Source organism: Miniopterus natalensis, chromosome 2, assembly GCF_054644295.1.
Source record: "Miniopterus natalensis isolate mMinNat1 chromosome 2, mMinNat1.hap1, whole genome shotgun sequence".
NCBI classification, from domain to species: domain Eukaryota; kingdom Metazoa; phylum Chordata; class Mammalia; order Chiroptera; family Miniopteridae; genus Miniopterus; species Miniopterus natalensis.
Genome location: NC_142082.1, coordinates 180,169,726 through 180,187,679, shown reverse-complemented (window position 1 = coordinate 180,187,679; position 17,954 = coordinate 180,169,726). Strand labels below are relative to the sequence as shown.

Genomic DNA, 17,954 nt, shown 5'->3' with positions numbered 1-17,954 from the left:
TCTCAAGGCCCCTACATACATGCAGATGACTCCATTGCAGAACCCACCTTGGTCTGCATGAACCCAGAGCTCATCTGAGGACTTCAGCCCACCTCCAATCTGGTTTCCCATCCCCTCACTCCTTGCCCCATGTGCCCACACCCAAGACCCAACTACCGAGTCTGCCCGCTTCTGCTCAGTCAGGGAGTCTCGGCCTCCTCTTGGTTCTGACTCCTCAGGCTCCTCTGATTGGAACTGGAAATAAGAAAGAACACAGCTTAGTCCAGGTTATTCCCAATTTCCATCCATCTATCCACCTTATTTATCCATTCATCTTCCATCCAACATCCATCTAGGTCAAACATCAATAGATCCATGTAGCCATCCAACCACCCAACACACATCCTACATTATCCATCCACTCATCTAAGATCCATTTTCCCATCTATACATCCATCCTGTACTCATCTATCCATCATCCTACACCCATACATCCTTCCTCAGTCCATATACCCATCTGACATTCATTCGCCATCCATCATCCATATTCCACAACATCCATCCCTCCATCCATTCATCACCCCACTCATCATCTAAGCAACATCCATCCACCCAACATCTATTACATTCATCACCTATCTGTCTCTCCACCCATCTGTCATCCATCCAGCATCTGTTTATCACTTGTCCAGCATATATCCCCTATCTACCGCCCAGTCACACACCCATCATCAATCACTTGTCCATCACCTACCCACTGCCCCACCCGTCTTCCATCAGTTTCGTGTGTGCACCTAAGCATCCATGTATTCACTGATCCACTGAGCTGAGCTCCTCCACTGTGTCAGGCCCTGGGCCAAGGGCCAGGGGTACAGAGATACAGTAGGCACACCTCCTGCCCCCACAGAGCTCGTGTTTCTTATGGGGAAATGACAACTGACTATGACCAGATAGAGGCAGCAGAACCACCAAGCCTAGAAGGGAGACATCACCAACAGGTGAATGTGTCTCAGAACAGGGCACCTGATCTAAGACTTGAACAATGAACAGGCATTTAGTGAGTGAAGAGGGAAAGGAAAAGCTTCCTGGGCAACGGGAACATCATGCACAAAGGCAGGGAGATGTGCTCACAGAGCTCTGCAGCCAGCTCAGCCCAACTATTAGAGGGCAAATCTAGGGTGGAAGGAAGGCCAGGAGGCCTTGGATGCCGTGCCAAGGATTTTCATAGAGGGTGAGCAGCTGGGGCCCCAGCAGGACCTGGTGAATGCCTGTTATCTGTGGAAATGCCCGTGTGTGTGTGTGTATAGAAATGCCCTTAAGCTCGTGGTGCTCCCGCCCCTCCCCAGTCGCCATCTAACCCCCAGGGACCCCTGAGCCTCACCGTGGAGTAACTCCAGCTGAAGAATCTCTGCCTTCCCTCTTCCCTTTGACCTGGCATTCCAGAGTTCACTGGGACATAGCATCGTACCCTCCCTGAGCTGCCTGTGGTCCACCTGCCTTCCCAAGAAGGCTGACAGCAGCTCCTTGTGTGAGGACCCCAAATTCCCTCTTTGTCCTGAGGACAGAACCATACTGGCTTATCCCTGCATCTCTGGTGTCTGTGCATTGAGTTGATTAGAAAACAAATGAACAAAAGCCACAAACACAGGGGAGGGAACTCTGTAGTCCTGCTGTGGGCTCTGAGGCCTCACAACATGGTGGTTAAAAGCTTGGGCTTTGGTCCAGCCGGTGTGGCTTAATGGTTGAGCATTGACCCATGAACCTGGAGGTCATGGGTTGATTCCCCATCACAGCACTTACCAGGGTTGTAGGCTCAATCCCCAGTAGGAGGCGTGCAGGAGGCAGCCGATCAAAGACTCTCTCTCATTATTGATGTTTCTATCTCTCTTTCGCTCTCCCTCTCTCTGAAATTAAAAAACAACAACAACCATATTTTTTAAAAATAAAAAAACTTATTAAAATAAATTAATTTTTTAAAAAAGCATGGTCCCGGCTGGGCATGGCTCAGCAGCTGAGCATCAACCTAGGATCCAGTATATTGCTGTTCAATTCCGGGTCAGGGCACATGCCTGGGGAATGGGCTTGATCAATGACTCTCTCATCATTGATGTTTCTGTCTCTCTCTCTCTCCCTTCCACTCTCTGAAATCAATAAAGATATATTTAGAAAAAAATAAAAATAAATAAAAAAGCTTGGGCTTTGGAGCCTATACGACTTATACAAGCATGACCACTGGCAAATGCCTAATGGGCCTGAGCCTTGTACATGACAAAGCATGTAAAGCATCCAGCCCAGGACCCCGCACACCGCAATCCCTCCTGCTATCCCTAGGGGACGAAGTGCTGGGCTGCACATCGAGAAAAGGAGGCGTGTCAGATGAAAGAGCAGGAGCCTTGCATCACCCCAGTGGTACCTGTCAGGGAAGGAGTTGGTCATGTTTTACAGGGGAAGACTGGAGCCAAGATAGGCTGGTGTCCCAGACCACGTGCTGTGTTCCGGGGAGCTGAGGCAGGATGCAGGGCTCTCGCCTCCTGGACCCTCCCATCCATCACCTTCAGATAAATACTCCGGGCGGCACCGGCATACCACTGATTCTATAACCCTGCCCCTGGACAAGAAGGTAGGGAAGGAACTTGGTGAGCATCTACTATGTGCGCATTAAGCCTACTTTGCACATGGGTCCTCAGTTAAGCAACCTGTCTCAGCAGCCGACTCAACCCAATGAACATATTCAACCTCTTCACTGTGCCTGAAAGGGGCCATAAAGACCAGAGAGGGTTAAGTAAGGCTGTTCTGGACTGTGAGGAACCTGGAATACAGCAGGGGGAGGAGACATGACCACACTGGCTGCAGTCCCGGCTGAGGTCAGGTAGGAGCCACCAAGGCAACACAAACCAGGTGGTGTGGGGCTGGGAAGGGAGAAGGCCCTGGCCAGAGCATCTTGCTTGAGGCCTCAGGGTGATCTGCACTGAGCAGACCTGGGGTCTGCCCCAGCCCTTACTAGCTGTGTAATCTTGGGCAAGTGGCTTAACCTCTCTGTCTCAGTTCCCTTATTTGTAAATTAACAGTGCCTTTCTCATGAGGTTGCTATGGAAATTAAATGAGGGAAATACCCATAAGCCGTTCAGACCAGGGCTTAGCACATAGTGAATTCTCACAGGAGGACTAGTCACTATCACTGATGTCCATTTTGGCTACTGGGAAGGGTTTTGGTCAGAAGGGAAGATTAGGGCTGAGCTTTGGAGGGTGTACAGGAGCTGAGAGGAGGCCTTTCTAAGGACACTTAGAAAGTCTGGGGTGAGGCTGACTTTCAGGCTGCCCCTCAGAGATGAGACTGACTTACCTCCCACTGTGCTGAGCTGGGGCCCTCTGCAGGGCTCCTGCTCCCCAGCTGGCCCAGCTCCTCCAGAGCAACCACAGCTGAGGCCTCTGGTCCTCTCGTCACTTTGGTCTGTGGCCACTGGGTGGAGATGCAGGCAGGGCTGTGCGGCTGGGCCAAGCTCTGGGGCCACTGCCCGGGGCTGTGTCCATTGACTAGGGTGGCCTCTGACCAGCCTGCAGGCTGGCCTTGTCGCTCTCGTTCAGGGGCATCCTTTGTGCTTGGGGAACCCAGCTCTGGCCCTGAAGCTGTGATGGGGCCATCCCAGTGTCCAGCTGAGTCCTTTCGGGACAGCTGAGCCTTCAGGAGCTCCAGGAGGCCTTCCCAATCCAGGCTTGGAAGACGGGAAGCAGGCATCGGCTCCTGTGTGCGGGCCCAGGCCCCCTCTCTGGGTATCCCAAGAAGGCTCACCAGGTCCCTCCAGTCAAGCTCGAGTCGCCTCTCAGGGCCATGCAGGTGCGGACATGCTCCCTCAGTTCCCCGGCCCATGACAGTGGCCGTCTCAGGCTTCCAGGAATTCGAGAACTCTGCTGGGCCTTCCTTGGTGTGCTCCGAGAAGCTCATGGGCTGGTGAGGACCGAACAGCTCCTGCAGGGTGCCCCGGCCCCTGTGAGCTGGCCTGTCGGGAGGCTTTTGCAACCCATTACTGGGGGGCTTCTCCCAGGCCTCTGACTGCCCCCAGCTCTCCTCAGACTCCCTGAGAGGGCCCCTCCATGTTCCCTCAGGAGCCCTGGCAGCCCCACGGCTGGGCTCCCCAAGTTCTTGCCAGCCCGCCAGGCCTGGGCCCTCGTCCTGGCTGCTCCAGCCTCTCTCGGGGTGTCTATGCGGGCCCCGGGACCCTGGCGGCTCCTCCTGACTCTGCCATCCACCCAGAGGCTGTCTTGGGCCCGCCCTGCCCCTCTCCGGAGGTTTCTCCGTCCGCCGCTCCCTCTCAGAGGTCCTGGCTGATGTCCTTGGGGGCTGCGAGGAGCCCTGGAGCCGCAGGTCCCCCTCGGGTCTCCTGGGAGGAGGGGGCTCTGCGCGGCCCGGAGGGCCCCTCCTCCGGGCGGGCTCTGCGTGCTTCGCAAGGGGTGCGGTTACCTGAGGGCGAGGTGAGGGGCGGGTGAGGCTCCAGGACCATGGCCCAGAGCATCTGGAGGAGCTCAGGAAACTGGGCTCTTGGCTAGGCCGCAGGGAGAGGCAAGCTGTGTCCACAGCAGCCTGGATTAAAGCAGGTCAGAAAGTACCTAGAGCCTCCGCACTCCCTCCCCGGGGCGTCTGCTCTTCCCTCACCCACTTTCCTCAGTTCCAGAAAGAGATCTGCAAAGAGCTGCTCAATTTCCCGGCTTCCTCCCCCCCCAAGATATTGATTCCAACCCGGCTATCAGGTGCACGAATTTCCACCACCAATACTCCACTCCACAGGCTCAGGCCTGGCCCTCTAAGAGTTTCTTTAAAAATAGAAACCCCCGAACTGGAAGGGAGAGCCCTCCGAGCTGGACTGCTGAGTCTGCGTCTTTCCCTGAAAACTCAGGAGAGCAGCTACCTAACGAAGGAAGGAAGGAAACAGCATGGAAGGGCCATCTTCAAAGGACTAATTTGGGGTTCTTCTCAATTTTGCCAAGAGTTGCTGGCTTTTGGGGAGAGGGGGAAGCTGGATACCCATGACTGGGACCCTGACCCTTTCATAAAGGACCTCCCTTCCCAGGATCCCTGCCTGGCACCTGGGGGAGGGGCAAAGCAGTGGCTTGCCCCTTGGAGTGCAGGGGCCCAGGGCAGGCTGGCAGTGCTCACCTCCCTGCTGAGGGCAGGGCTGGACTGTCTCCGGAGAAGCTGGCTCTGACCTTGGCCGGGCCGCTGCGACCGCCCCTCGTCCCGGGCCTGGAAGGCCCCCGGTGCCTCGGACTTCCTATGAGCAAATGCAGCCGCCCCTCTGAGGGCCCTTGGGACTGTCCCACTCCCAGCACCCACCTCCTCTACTCCCACCCCCAATGGGAGGAGATATGAGATATCCAGGGACCCCCAGTTGAAGAGCCCTAAGGGAGGGATGAGCTTCTCAGGGCCTCAGTATTCCTTCCTGAAAAATGGCAATGGGCAACAGCGCTCTACCTGCCCTATGGGGTTGTTGTGGAGATTAAATGAGAAAAGGGGTGAGCGAAGGTGGGGGCTCAGCCTTGGCCTTGACTGCCTCTTGTCTCAGTACCTCCTGTTTCTGACTGCCACCCAGCCAGCAACCCACCTCTCAACCCCAAACAAAGGTTAGACTGGTCTTTGTGGGAATTAAGGTTTATTGAGCACCTACTGGTTACCAGGCACTGTGTACACATGATCATAACGGCAAACATTTATTGAGCACTTCTTGTGTTCCGGGTGCCAAGCACTTGTACTTACTCATGCCATCTCACACAACCCATGAGGTGGGATGGGAGATGCAGAATGTTCCATTCTTCCTGCCATCTTTCTGTCTACGTGGTACATTTCTTACTTCCCAGGCCCACCTTTCTTCCTCTCAGTACTAACAGGATTCCTGCACTGGGCCTTGAAAACTCTGGGCCATTCTAGCTGTTGGTAACAGAAGTCTTCCTGCACAACTCCAGGAAGGCCAACTTAAACTGTCCATGCAAATGTCTTTCTAAGACACCTAGACTTCAGGCATTAAGCTGTAAAAAGTCCCTAGTTCTACTTAGTTGTCTTACTTAATCATTGGTAGCCATGGTTATTAATATTTAACATGACATCCCTGTTGCATGTAGGAACACCAAACAGTTTCTGGGTCCATCTCTCCCTTCCCATATGTAAGGGGTCAACACAAAAGACCTGGCCTGGCTGCTATTGCTCAGTGGTTGCATGTTTACCCACGCACCAAGAGGTCACGGGTTCAATTCCTGGCCAGGGTACATGCCCAGGTTTCGGGCTCAATCCCCAGTAGGGCGTGAGCAGGAGGCAGCCGATCAATGTTGCTCTCTCTCATCGATGTTTTTCTCTCCCCTCCTCTTTCTAAAATCAATAAAAACATATTTGGGGGGGGGAAGACCTGACCACTTCACTGGATATCTAGTCCAACAGGATTTGAAAGTCTGGCTCCATCTACATTGACAAATGGAGCCGTATCTCTGGTGGCTGAGCTGAACAGGGAGGAGCCTGGAAAAGATGCCTGGTGCTGAGCCTTGACAGAGCCAGCAGAGGGAAGTAAGAGGAACCTCTATTTGGGGGGGGGGGGCATGCTTGGCAGTCTGCCCCCAGCTTGGGCACCATGCTGGAACTCTACAGAGGCTGCGGAGAGTAACCAAATTATGGGCTTGGGGTCTGTTGTCTTACAACATTCACCAATGTCATTAGAATCAGATCCATAAAGTAACCGGAGTTTTTAGCAGTTCCTAGCAGTTGACTCACAGGGAACCAAAGCTTCTCACTAGAGTAAGTGTTTCTAAGTTTGAGAACTGCCTGATCAAGTTAAATTTTTATTCTAATTTAAACTTCCTTAAATTTAAACTTCCGAGGGAGGTTCCTTGCTCTGTGAGGTCTGAGGCTTTAGAGAGCGTTTCTACCAGAACCAGGGTGAAGCAAAAGCCCCAAATGCGACTAGGTGGGGTGGACACTGTGGTAACGATGGAGAGTACTCCGTGCGGGGTAGCGAGGCACATGCGTGTTCTCTCTCAAGTGCATTTTCCATATAAACTCCAGCTCACTCAGTTCCTCCTCAGAAGTCCCCGCTCCGTGTGGAAGTGAGAGATAGGAGTGGAGGACTCAGGTACAATCTGAGACCCCAACAGAGACCCTGGCTTTCTGATACTGAAGCAGTAGAGTCCTCGGGTCACCTATTCCTGAGGGCTGGTGTGGCTGCACACGCGGTGACAAAGGAAATGCGTTTTCTTTGGAAGCTCAGATGGGCCCTTTCACCTCTGCACAGTATTAAAGGGCAAAGCTGTCAAGTCTAGCAAGTTCCATGAAGGCTCTGTTTTGAATTCAAGAGACTACGAAGGGCTTATATGATTCTAAGATACGAGATTCCAAAGGCATCCAGGGGGAAAGAAAATGATATCAAGCCAAAATTCCTAATGCTTTAATGTGACAGCCCGTTAAGGAAAAATTTCCAGGCTCAGTTAGTACAATGCTTGGACAGAGTAGATGCTCAATAAATACATGTTAAACGAAATGGGAGAAAATAAAAGTAGGCTCTAAAGCCACCCACTCATAAATTTCAGCCTTTCAGATACTTAAATAGGTTTTAAAATTTCATTTTCAGAGTACAAATGGTTTTCTACTTAGAAAAAGTGCCATACAACAGGAGAAAATTTAATTACTCAGTAGAGTTATAAAACCTTGGTTAAAAGGTATATAATCTATTTCTCCAAAACATATATATTAAATATATGCAGTTTTTATGTATTAATTATACTTCAATAAAGCTTTAAAAAAGGTAAATAATAATCTATTTCAAAGAGAGTAAAATAAAATGAATAAAAGTATCTGTGTAAAAACAATTAAATGATTAATAAAAGTATAAACATATTCCGGACTTACATTATAAACCTTTATCTCTCTCAAAGTTATCCCAGTAGGAAAAAAGAAAAGAAGGAAAATTTAACTTCGGTTTAAAGACCTTAGTGGCCCTACTGAGTTATCAGATAAAGTCAAAGTATGCAAATTGATGTCTGACTAAAAATACTAATCATAAAAAAGCAAAGACCAACGGGATTTTCAGGGCAGTGAAACTATTCTGTATGATACCATAATGGTGATACGTGTCACTATATGTTAGCCCAAACCTATAGAATGTTCATCGCCAGGAGTGAACCCCAATATAAACTATGGACTTTGACGACATGGCCCATCAGTGTAGGTTCACGGTTTGTAACAAATGTGCCACTCTGGTGGGGGATGTTGACACTGAGAGGAGGCTGTGCATGGGGGGGAAGTGGGTGTATGGGGACTCTCTGCACTTTCCACTCAATTTTGCTATGAACTTAAAACTGCTTCAAAACCTAGTGTGGTTTTTTTGTTGTTTTTTAATTTAAAAAAGGCCAAAGAAAGAATTACATTAATGCTGGAGACCATAAAGGTTGCCACCAAGATAGTAAACGGATCGAACTTATTGGAAAAGGGGGTTTGAAGAATAAGAGATAAGGTTTCTCTCGAGGATTCCAATCTCAGAGAAAATGAGGAATTCTGGATGCAAAATATTACTGGCTCTCTGGGGTGATGGAAATGTTCTGACTTTCGGTTGTGGTGATGGTTGTCCAACTTGGCCTTGGTAAATACACTACAATTCATTGTACACGGAAAGTGTTGAGACTTCCAGACCTGCTTTTCTGTTGTTCTCTTGGCCTGAACTAACGGATCCCAGCCCTGACCCTGAGAACCCCGAGGCCAGAACCGCTGGAGAGAAGCCTCAGCGAGGTCAGGGGAAGTGCTCCTCCCCCGGCTGTGGGCAAGCATGTGCTCCGCTGGGTCATAAGCTGCCCGCCGCCTGTGTGAAAGGCGCCACTCGCCAAGGAGACTCGCAGGAGCCTGGACTTCAGGCCTTGCTGCCATGTCCCAGGGAAGTAACATTTAACCTCTAAAAAGTCTGTGATTCTGAGTTCTCTTAATGAAAATAACGGCTCTGGCCATATTTTGCTTTTTTGCTAATCCTCACTAGAGGATACTTCTTTCCATTGCTTTTCAGAGAGTGGAAGGGAGAGAGAGGGAGAAGCAGGGATGTGAGAGACACACCCACTGGTTGCCTCCAGAACAGGCCCGACTTGGGGCGGGGAGCAAGGTGGCAACCCAGACACTCGCCCCTGACGGGAATCGAACCAGCAACCCCTTGGTGCGCAGGCTGATGCTCCAACCACTGGACCACACCAGCCAGGGCACTGGCCATGTTTTAAACTGACATCTCTGTTTTCTCAGAGGCATGGGCACCCGTGAATTTTCTGTTAAGGCAGAAAAAAAAATCACAGGCACTTTCTTCCCTCACGTAAGAGAAGGGGAAAAAAAATAAACCCAGCCCTGTGGCTCAGTTGGCTGGAGCATTGGCTAGGACACTGGAAGGTCGCGAGTTCGATTCCTGGTCAGGGCACATACCCAGGCTGCGGGCTTGGTCCCCAGTCGGGAAGCATACGAGACGCAACCAATTGCTGTTTCACTCTCACACCCATGTTTCTCTCTCTCTCCCTCTCCCTTCCTCTCTCTCTAAAATCACTAAAAGTATGTACTCAGGTGAGGATAAAAAAAATATTAAAAATAATAATAATAAACCTATGACTCTGGATCAAATTAAGGGTTTGAAAGCTTAACCTCATTTCAATTAATGTACTAATGTTCTAATTTTACAGATGAGGAAATTGAGGCTCAGGTAGGTTAAATCACTTTACCAGGTCACAAAGATGGGGAGTGGCTTTGACCCAGGATTTGAACCCAGCCTGCCTGACCCTGATCTTTGCTCTTAACCACTAGGCTCTGCACAAAATCACTTCATCGTCAAAAAAGACTCTTAACACAGGGAAAGAGAGATGAAGTGACTTGTCCAAGGTCACACAGCCAGCAAGTGGCAGGGCAGGGGACTGAACCCTTTCCATCTGGCAACCTAAGCCTTGAACCTGCCACCTGTCCTGCTGCTGAGCCTCCTCCCCAGCCCACCTGGCTGACCCCACCCTGGGCTCACCTGCGCTCTTGCCCGAAGAGGCGCTCCACCTCTGCTCGGCCAGGGCTGCGGGTTCGGCCCCCGTTGCTGCCCTGGGGCCCTGGCTCCCTCTGCGCCAGCCTCCTGGGTGGGGGCAGGTCAGCCAGCACGGTGTACTCCTCCCTCTCCAAGTTGTGCCTGGTCTCCCCAGGGGGTGCTGAGCCCCGGGAGCCCCCTGAGCTGCCTGGAGGAGGTGAGGGTGCCAGAAGGGCTAGGTCACTGGGTGGGTGTCGGGGTGGAGAGGAGGCTCGAGGTGCATCCCGGTGCCCAATGCACACTTGGGGGAGCAGCATTGGGGAGCCATGCAGAGAGTCGGTGGAAGGGGCCAGGCTCTCCATACTAGTCCCAGGGGGGTCCTGAAAGAAGAGGGAGGGCTCAGGGGCCTGGCGTGGTGGGGATGAGAAGGAGGGTGCATCTCGGTGCCCAATGCACACAGGGGTGGGGATGTGGGGGGGCTCATGCAAGGAGTCTGTGGAAGGGACAAGGCTCTCAGTGCTGGCCCTGGGGAAATCCTGGAACAAGAGGGAGGGCTCAGGGGCCTGGCGCGGCGGGGAGGAGGCCCGGGGTGCATCGCGGTACCCGATACACACAGTTGGGGGAAACTGAGGAGGGTCATGCTGGGGTGACTGGTTCTCAGCATCTGATGTGTCTGGGAGGAAGGGGAAGGGGTCAAACTGGGTGTGGCGAGGGGGCGAGGAGGCCCGGGGGGCATCCCGGTGCCCAATGCACACGGCCGGGGGGATGTAGGGGGGCTCATGGCGCGTTGATTCATTCTCAGAGGCATGGGGGTCTGGGAAGAAGGGGAACGGGTCATGCTGCAAATAGCGAGGGGGCGAAGAGGCTCGGGGGGCATCCCGGTGCCCAATGCACACAGCACATGGAGGCTGGGAGGAGTCAAAAGAGGTCTGGGATGCCCCTCGGGTGAGGTGCAGAGGCGTGGGCGTCCGGGGGGCACCGTGGTGGCCCGGGTTGTGAGAGGAGGGGGTGGCCCGGGATGGCGAGTTGTGCTGGGGAGGGCCCGAGGGGGGCTGGGGCGAGTCCCGCTGCGCTGCTCGAGCGGGAGATGAGGCCTGAGGCCTGTCACCTTGGGTTGGCCGAAGGGCAATAGATGCCCAGGGGACCTCACTTTGCTTGGAGCGAGAGGGGGAAGAGGTCCGGGGGCCATCGCTCTGGGTGGGCCGGAGGGGAAAGGAGGCCCAGGGAATGTCTTTGTTAGTGCGATGGGGGGGGGAGCTCCTGGGGTTGTTCCGCTGAGTGGGGCGGTGGGGAGACGATGGCCCAGGATTGTTCTGGGTGCAGCACTGAGGGGAGGGGCTCCCGGGGTTGTCCCGCCGAAACGAAGAGGACTGCGGGTTGTCCCGTTGGGTAGAAGAGGTTCTGGGGGTGTTCTGCTGAGTGCAAGACATTCTAGAGTTTTCCCGCTGGATGGTTGGGTTGGGAGAGGAGCCTCTGGGGTTGTTCCGCTGGGCACTGGACGTTCTAGAGTTTTCCCTCTGGATGGTTCGGTTGGGAGAGGAGCCTCTGGGGTTGTTCCGCTGGGCACAGGATGTTCTAGAGTTTTCCCGCTGGATGGTTCGGTTGGGAGAGGAGCCTCTGGGGTTGTTCTGCTGGGCACAGGATGTTCTAGAGTTTTCCCGCTGGATGGTTCGGTTGGGAGAGGAGCCTCTGGGGTTATCCCGCTGGGCACTGGATGTTCTAGAGTTTTCCCGCTGGGTGGTTCTGCTGGGAGAGGAGCCTCTGGGGTTGTCCCGCTGGGCACAGGGTGTTCTAGAGTTTTCCCGCTGGGTGGTTCTGCTGGGAGAGGAGGCTCTGGGGTTATCCCGCTGGGCACAGGATGTTCTAGAGTTTTCCCGCTGGATGGTTCTGCTGGGAGAGGAGGCTCTGGGGTTGTCCCGCTGGGCACAGGATGTTCTAGAGTTTTCCCGCTGGGTGGTTCGGTTGGGAGAGGAAGCTCTGGGGTTGTCCCGCTGGGCACAGGATGTTCTAGAGTTTTCCTGTTGGGAAGTACATGTGGAAAAAGAAGCCTGAGGATTGTCCTGTTGGGCAGAAGAGGTTCTGGAGTTGTCCTGTTGGGCGGCTCTGGGGGAAGAGGAAACTCGAGGATTGCTTCGCTGGGTGGACGAGGTTCTGGGGTTATCCCGTTGGGCGATTCTTGAGGGAGAGGACGTTCTGGGGGTGCTCCGCTGCATGGAAGAAGTCCTGGGGGTGTCCTGTTGGGTGGACGAGGTTCTGGGGTTGTCCCGTTGGGCTGCTTGGGAGGGAGAGGAAGCTCGGGGGGGATCAAGTTGTATGGGAGCAGCCTGGGCAACATCCCTTTGGGCAGAGCGATGGAGAGAGGAAGCCTGGGGGGTGGCAGTTCGGGGCCCGCTCTGCGGTGTCGCGGAGGAAGCCTGGGGCAGCGCTGACCGCTGCCGCTCCAGGAAGTGCCCACTTTCTCCCCGGAGCTTCGCCCAGTGCTGGCCGGCGCTTCGGCTCCCACCACCGGAATCTAAAGAGAGGAGAGGCAGGTTCGAGGTAAGGGGAGAGTGTGCTCTGCAAACTGGGAGGTGCCCCAGGAGGGATGTCAAGGAGTTTCTAGCACCTTGGATGTGGCTAATTCCTCCTGGGCCGCGGCCCCCTACCTGCAATTTGGGACCCTGCCACCAGGTGGACAGTGGTGACTGCCTTTAATCAAGCAGGTCACAAAGTGAAGCTCGCCCACCCCACTGCCCATGTGTTTAAGAGCAAGAGAGCAGGTCTTTAGTACAAAATCCTGCCTGCCTATCACGCCATTCGCACCAGGGAGGTGTCTGGTGCCCATGTGTTATTACTTCTCACCACACCGTCTCCCCAGGGCCTAAGGGGGCAGGGCAGTCGGATGGGGCAGCGAGGTGACAAGATCTGATTAATGTTTTAAAAAGGTGGCTCAAGCCCTAGCAAGTTTGGCTCAGTGGTTAGGGCATCAGCCCATGGAGTGAAGGGTCCTGGGTTCAAGTGCAGCCAAGGGCATGTACCTCGGTTGCAGGCTCGATCCCTGGTCCCGGTCCGGGCACGTGCTGGAGGCAACCAATGTGTCTCTCTCACATCGATGTTTCTCTCTCTCTTTCCCTCCACTCTCTGAAAAGCAATGGAAAAAATATCCTCCTTAGCTGAGGTTAAAAAAAAACAAACGATGGCTCCAGCTGCTGTGGGGCGAATGGACTGAAGGGGGCCAGGCAGAAACGAGAGAGCTTGAGGGGCTCTGGCAATGCTGCTGGCCATCGGCAGCGGTGGCTTGGGCAGGAAGCAATGGGAGAGACGGTAAGAAGGGGACAGACTGGAGGTGAGTTTTGAGGGCAGTGCTGACCAGAGCTGCTAATAATTGGATATAAAGGGTGAAGAAAGAAAAGAATCAGGATAACACCAGACTTGGGGTCTGAGCCAGCTACACTACTGATGACATAGAACAGACTATAAACAGGTTTGGAGGGAGGGTCAGGTTGCTGGTGACCCCACACCAGCCTCCTCTCCATCCCTCTCCTCTGTTCCACATGCTCCCATCACCCATTTTCCTCTGCTCCTCGAACTCAGCACCTCTGTCCACTCCTTAGAGCCTCTGCACTGGCTATTCCTTCTGTTTCAGATCTTAGCCACAATGTCACCCCCTGACCTGAGAGAGGCCCTCCCTGTCCACTCGCTCTCACAGTTTCCTGACTTAATTCTCCAAAAATCACTTACTGCTCTCTGATCTGGCTTTTCATTTGTTTTCTGTCAGCTTCCCTCCACTGGAGTGCCACCTCCGTGGGCTGGATCTTGTCTGCCTTCTTTACTTTGGTTCTCCAGCACTAGGACAGGGCCTGACACACAGTAGGTGCTTAATAAATACTTATCAAATGAGTGAAATGAAGAAGCTGTGCTGAGTCTGAGGTGCTATCAACACCCCAGTGAAGAGGTCGGCTGTACAATAAACTAGATAGAGTTCAGGGAGAAATCAAGGCCAGAGGAATGAACTCAGGAGATGCTGATTTTTCAGATAGTACTGAAAGCCAAGTATTGCCAAGTTGTCAGGGAGAGAACAGAAGGGAACCCAGGACTGGGCTCTGGGGCTTTGAAGGTCAAGCCGAGGAAGAGGCATCAGCAAAGGAGAGAGAAGGCGTGGCCGGAGGAGAAGGCCCTGACCCATTGCTGAGCACCCCAGCTCTACACCTCTTCCCTGGGGCTCCAGATCCACCTCAGCCGCCACTGCTTGCACCCCCTCCCCAGTTCCCCACTCTCAGCAAAAGGCATTGGCATCCACACAGACACCCACACCCGGGGCTGGAGCCGGGTATTCTCCTGTCCCCAGTCCCATCAAGTCCTCTTCCTGAATCTCTCTCCTCTGCCCGCTCGTCACCCACAGCCACTGCCCTAATTCGGGTTTCTCCATCTCTCACCTGGACAACTGCAGCGGGCTGCAGAAGGCTACAGGAAGGGGGCGTCCTTCACCCAGAGTTAGCAGCTGTTAGCGCTCTCATATGCTTCATCCACCCACCTACCCACCTACCTGCCACCTACCTACATATCACCTACCTGTCCCTCTCTCTCCCTACCCATCATCTCTCTATCTTGTTGAACCACGTGGAAGTTGCAGACCTCATGACCTCCACCCCTGATGCTCTCCGAATGGATCTCCTTCCATTGCCACACTCAGGAAATACAGCACGGATACAAAACCGTATCTAACATACACTCCAGATTCAGATTTCCCCGGCTGTCCCAATGTCTTCCGCAGCTGTAACTCTTCCTATCCTCGATCCAGTCCAGGATCCCACACGGCATTTTGCTTCCCTGTCTCTGTAGCCTCTTTTTTTTTGACTCCTCACCTGAGGATATTTTTTCCATTGCTTTTCAGAGATAGTAGAAGGGGCGGGCGGGGGGGGGAGAAACATCGATGTGAGAGAGACACATGGGCTGGTTGCCTCCTGCATGCACCCCGACCAGGGCCAGGGATGGAGCTGCTACCAAGGTACACGCCCTTGACCAGAATCGAACCTGGGACCCTTCAGTCCATGGGCCGTTGCTCTAACCACTGAGCCCAACAGGCCAGGACTCTTCATCTTTCATAAAGAGTCCTGTCAGCCTTGGTCAGGTGGCTCAGCCTGTTGGAGCGTTGTCCCAATACGTTAATGTTGCTGCTTTGACCCCCGGTCAGGGCACATACAAGAATCAACCCATGAGTGCGTAGATACGTGAAACAACAGATCGACAGAGCAATGTTTCTCTCTCTCTCTCTCAGATCAATAATTTAAAAATTTTAAAAAGGGTCCCGTCAGTTATTTTGTAGGCTGTCCCTCAATTTGGGTCTGCCTGATATTTTGCTGGGATGATACGCAGGCGGTGCGTTGTCAGCAAGAAGACTTGGAAAGCACTGCGTGTTTCCCCTGCGCCTCACACGGGGCCCCCGATGCGGCTCTGCCCCCACTGGGATGCCTCAGGGCCACTTGGCTAAGGAAGGTCTGCCAGGTCTTCCCGTCCTAAGGGTGCCTTTTCCCTCTGTAATCGATGTGTAATCTGAGGGGTGATACTTAGAGATCGTGTGAATATCCTGTTCCCCGACAACCTTTCACCCAGGAATTTAGCATCAGCCGGTGATTCAGGCCTGAATCAGTTACCACTACAGTGGCTGCAACGGTCCCTTTATTGGTTTCTCATCCCTCAGGTTCACCCTGCTCCAACTCATCTCACACCTTTGCCCTGGTGAACTTCTTCAGGCACACGTGCCCTCCTCAAAAACCTCCCATGGCTCCCTACTGCTTAGAGAAGTGAGTCCAAACTTGGCCCAGTGTGGTCTGACCCAGCTATACGCCCCCATCTCCGCTCAAGCTGTACATTCCAAGTTACTCACTATTCACACCTCCAAGCCTTTGCCAAGCTATTTCCTCAGCTAGAGTCCTCAGCTAGGTGCCATGCCCAGGAAGCACTCCACTGTGAGTCCCTCCCCGGCTGGAAAGAAGCTTTGTCCTGTGCCCCCACCCCCCACCCAGCCCTTGGCTCATAGCAGGGCACATGGTCCCGCTTCCCCTCTGTCCTGGGCTGTTGTTTGTCATCTCCCGTCTGTCTGCTGTACTGGATGATGGGCTGTCTGGGGCAGGGCCACATCTAATTCCTCCTGAACACTCAAGGTGTCTAGAGCCAGATTTCATGCAGAGTTAGCACTGGCATGTTTGATGATTGAATGCTACAGGAGCCATAGGAAGCCAGAGTGGCACGCCGGGGTGGGACCTGGATACCCTGGACCATATCCCCAAATCCTGATGATGCTGAAGGCACAGATCAGGAGGCAACACAGTGCAGTAGTGATGGGAGGGCCCAAGCATACTGGGCTCACATACCAGCAAGACTGACCAGCATCATGTGCATCCTGGGCTTGGCCTGACCAGCAGCCTTTTCCCTTTCTTTGGGGACGCCACCACCTTGATTTCCTTTGGGCCATCTTCACTTCCCCACTCTCAAGCCATGCGGTTTGCACCGGGGGCTGACACTATCCCTGATCACCAGGTTGGGCACATGACCCATGCTGGGTCCCAGGAAGAACCCTTCCTAGGACTTTAGCTACATCTGTTGACAAGACTGTACTTTCTGTCTGTGGAGGTTGATAAGCAGGTAGGATACAGCCTGGCACTGCTGCTGTTCATCATGTCACCATGGGGAAGGGTCTGGCTAAGAATGAAGCCACCACAGAAGAGAGCAGAGCAGAGGCCAAGTTTCAGATACTGTTTGCACCTGGATCCAGCTATGCCTGAAGTCATCTCCTCCTAGACTTTTTACTCAGCCAGTTGGTCACTTGCAACCTGAAGATCCTAATGCACCCATTGTGAGAGAATGTATTTAAAGCAGGTTGCACGGCATATCATGCCTGCTCCATAAATATATGGGACTGTTACTATTATTAAGACTTGAGCCACCAAAGTAAGACATGCCCGGGGGCCCAGATGGCCAGTGAGATGGTTACCTGGTCCCTGGCAATCACCACATCCATGGTCACAGGGACCAACCTAGTCTGGCAGAAGGACTCACCCTCCTTTCTTTGGCTTGCAGTGTCTCCTCCCATAGGGGACCGAGTGAGGACAGACGGAGCCCTTTGGGCACTATCAGCTTTTGACCCCTCCTGCAGCTTCCGAGGGATCATTGCAGTGAACTTGTCCCAGCTGGGGGCCTCCTCCTTCCTTTTGACAATGTCCCAGTCCTGCCAGGGAAGGAGAGGAGAAAGCGTGCTTGGAGATTAAGAAGAGAGACCCCTAGGCTGGCACTCCCAGCATGAGATGGGTAGGAGGAAGGGAAAGTACCTGGCATTGAAAGAGCACCTGCTGTATACCCAGCACTGCGCTCAGCTCCTTGCGGGTGTAAACTCAGCTAATCTTCAATCAACCCCTGAGGTGGGCAGTCTGTGGAACTAAGAAGTTGCCCAAATTCACACAGCTGGGAAATGGTTTGCATGGGAGGGGACTTGAACCCAGGACAGTCGAACACCATGTGGTAGGAGGGCCTTGGCATAGCAGTCCCCCTCCCCAGAGACACCCCAGGATCCAGAGAGAAGTAGGTTCAAAGCCTGGCTCCACCTTTTCCCAGACAGATGGCTTCAACTAAGTTGCTTCCTTTCTCTGAGTCTGTTTTCTTGCCCCAAAACAGGGCTATAAAGGGGGTGGTGAGCCTTCCTCAGCCCACGCTCACCGTCTTATCACTTCCCCACTTGCCCCTGGAGGTCTCACAGATAGTCTACCTCTTCTACCCTGGAACAGCCCTTGGAGGGGTGAATGCCAAGGAAGTTCCCCTGAGTCTCCTCATCTCCCAGCTAAATGGCCCCAGCCCTGGTCCCCTCCCCCAGCCTGCTCCCTTCCCTCTGTCCTCTGCCAAGGCTGCCAGAGGTGTGTGACCAAGGCAGGGCCCAGGACCAATCCCATCCTTGCTCCAGACAAAACACTCAACATCCTGGCTCTCTGTGACCTGTGCCCT

At 53.5% G+C, this 17,954-nt stretch overlaps 1 protein-coding gene across 1 annotated transcript in view; it reads right to left on the bottom strand.

Annotated features, from left to right (window-relative positions):
* TRIOBP (TRIO and F-actin binding protein) overlaps positions 1-17,954 on the bottom strand; it is a 54,821-nt gene that overhangs the window by 29,521 nt on the left and 7,346 nt on the right. Inside the window, 5 exon segments of the mRNA XM_087814918.1 lie at positions 157-234; positions 3,323-4,438; positions 5,132-5,246; positions 9,987-12,492; positions 17,019-17,187. Coding sequence (XP_087671044.1) covers positions 157-234; positions 3,323-4,438; positions 5,132-5,246; positions 9,987-12,492; positions 17,019-17,187 — 3,984 coding nt within the window.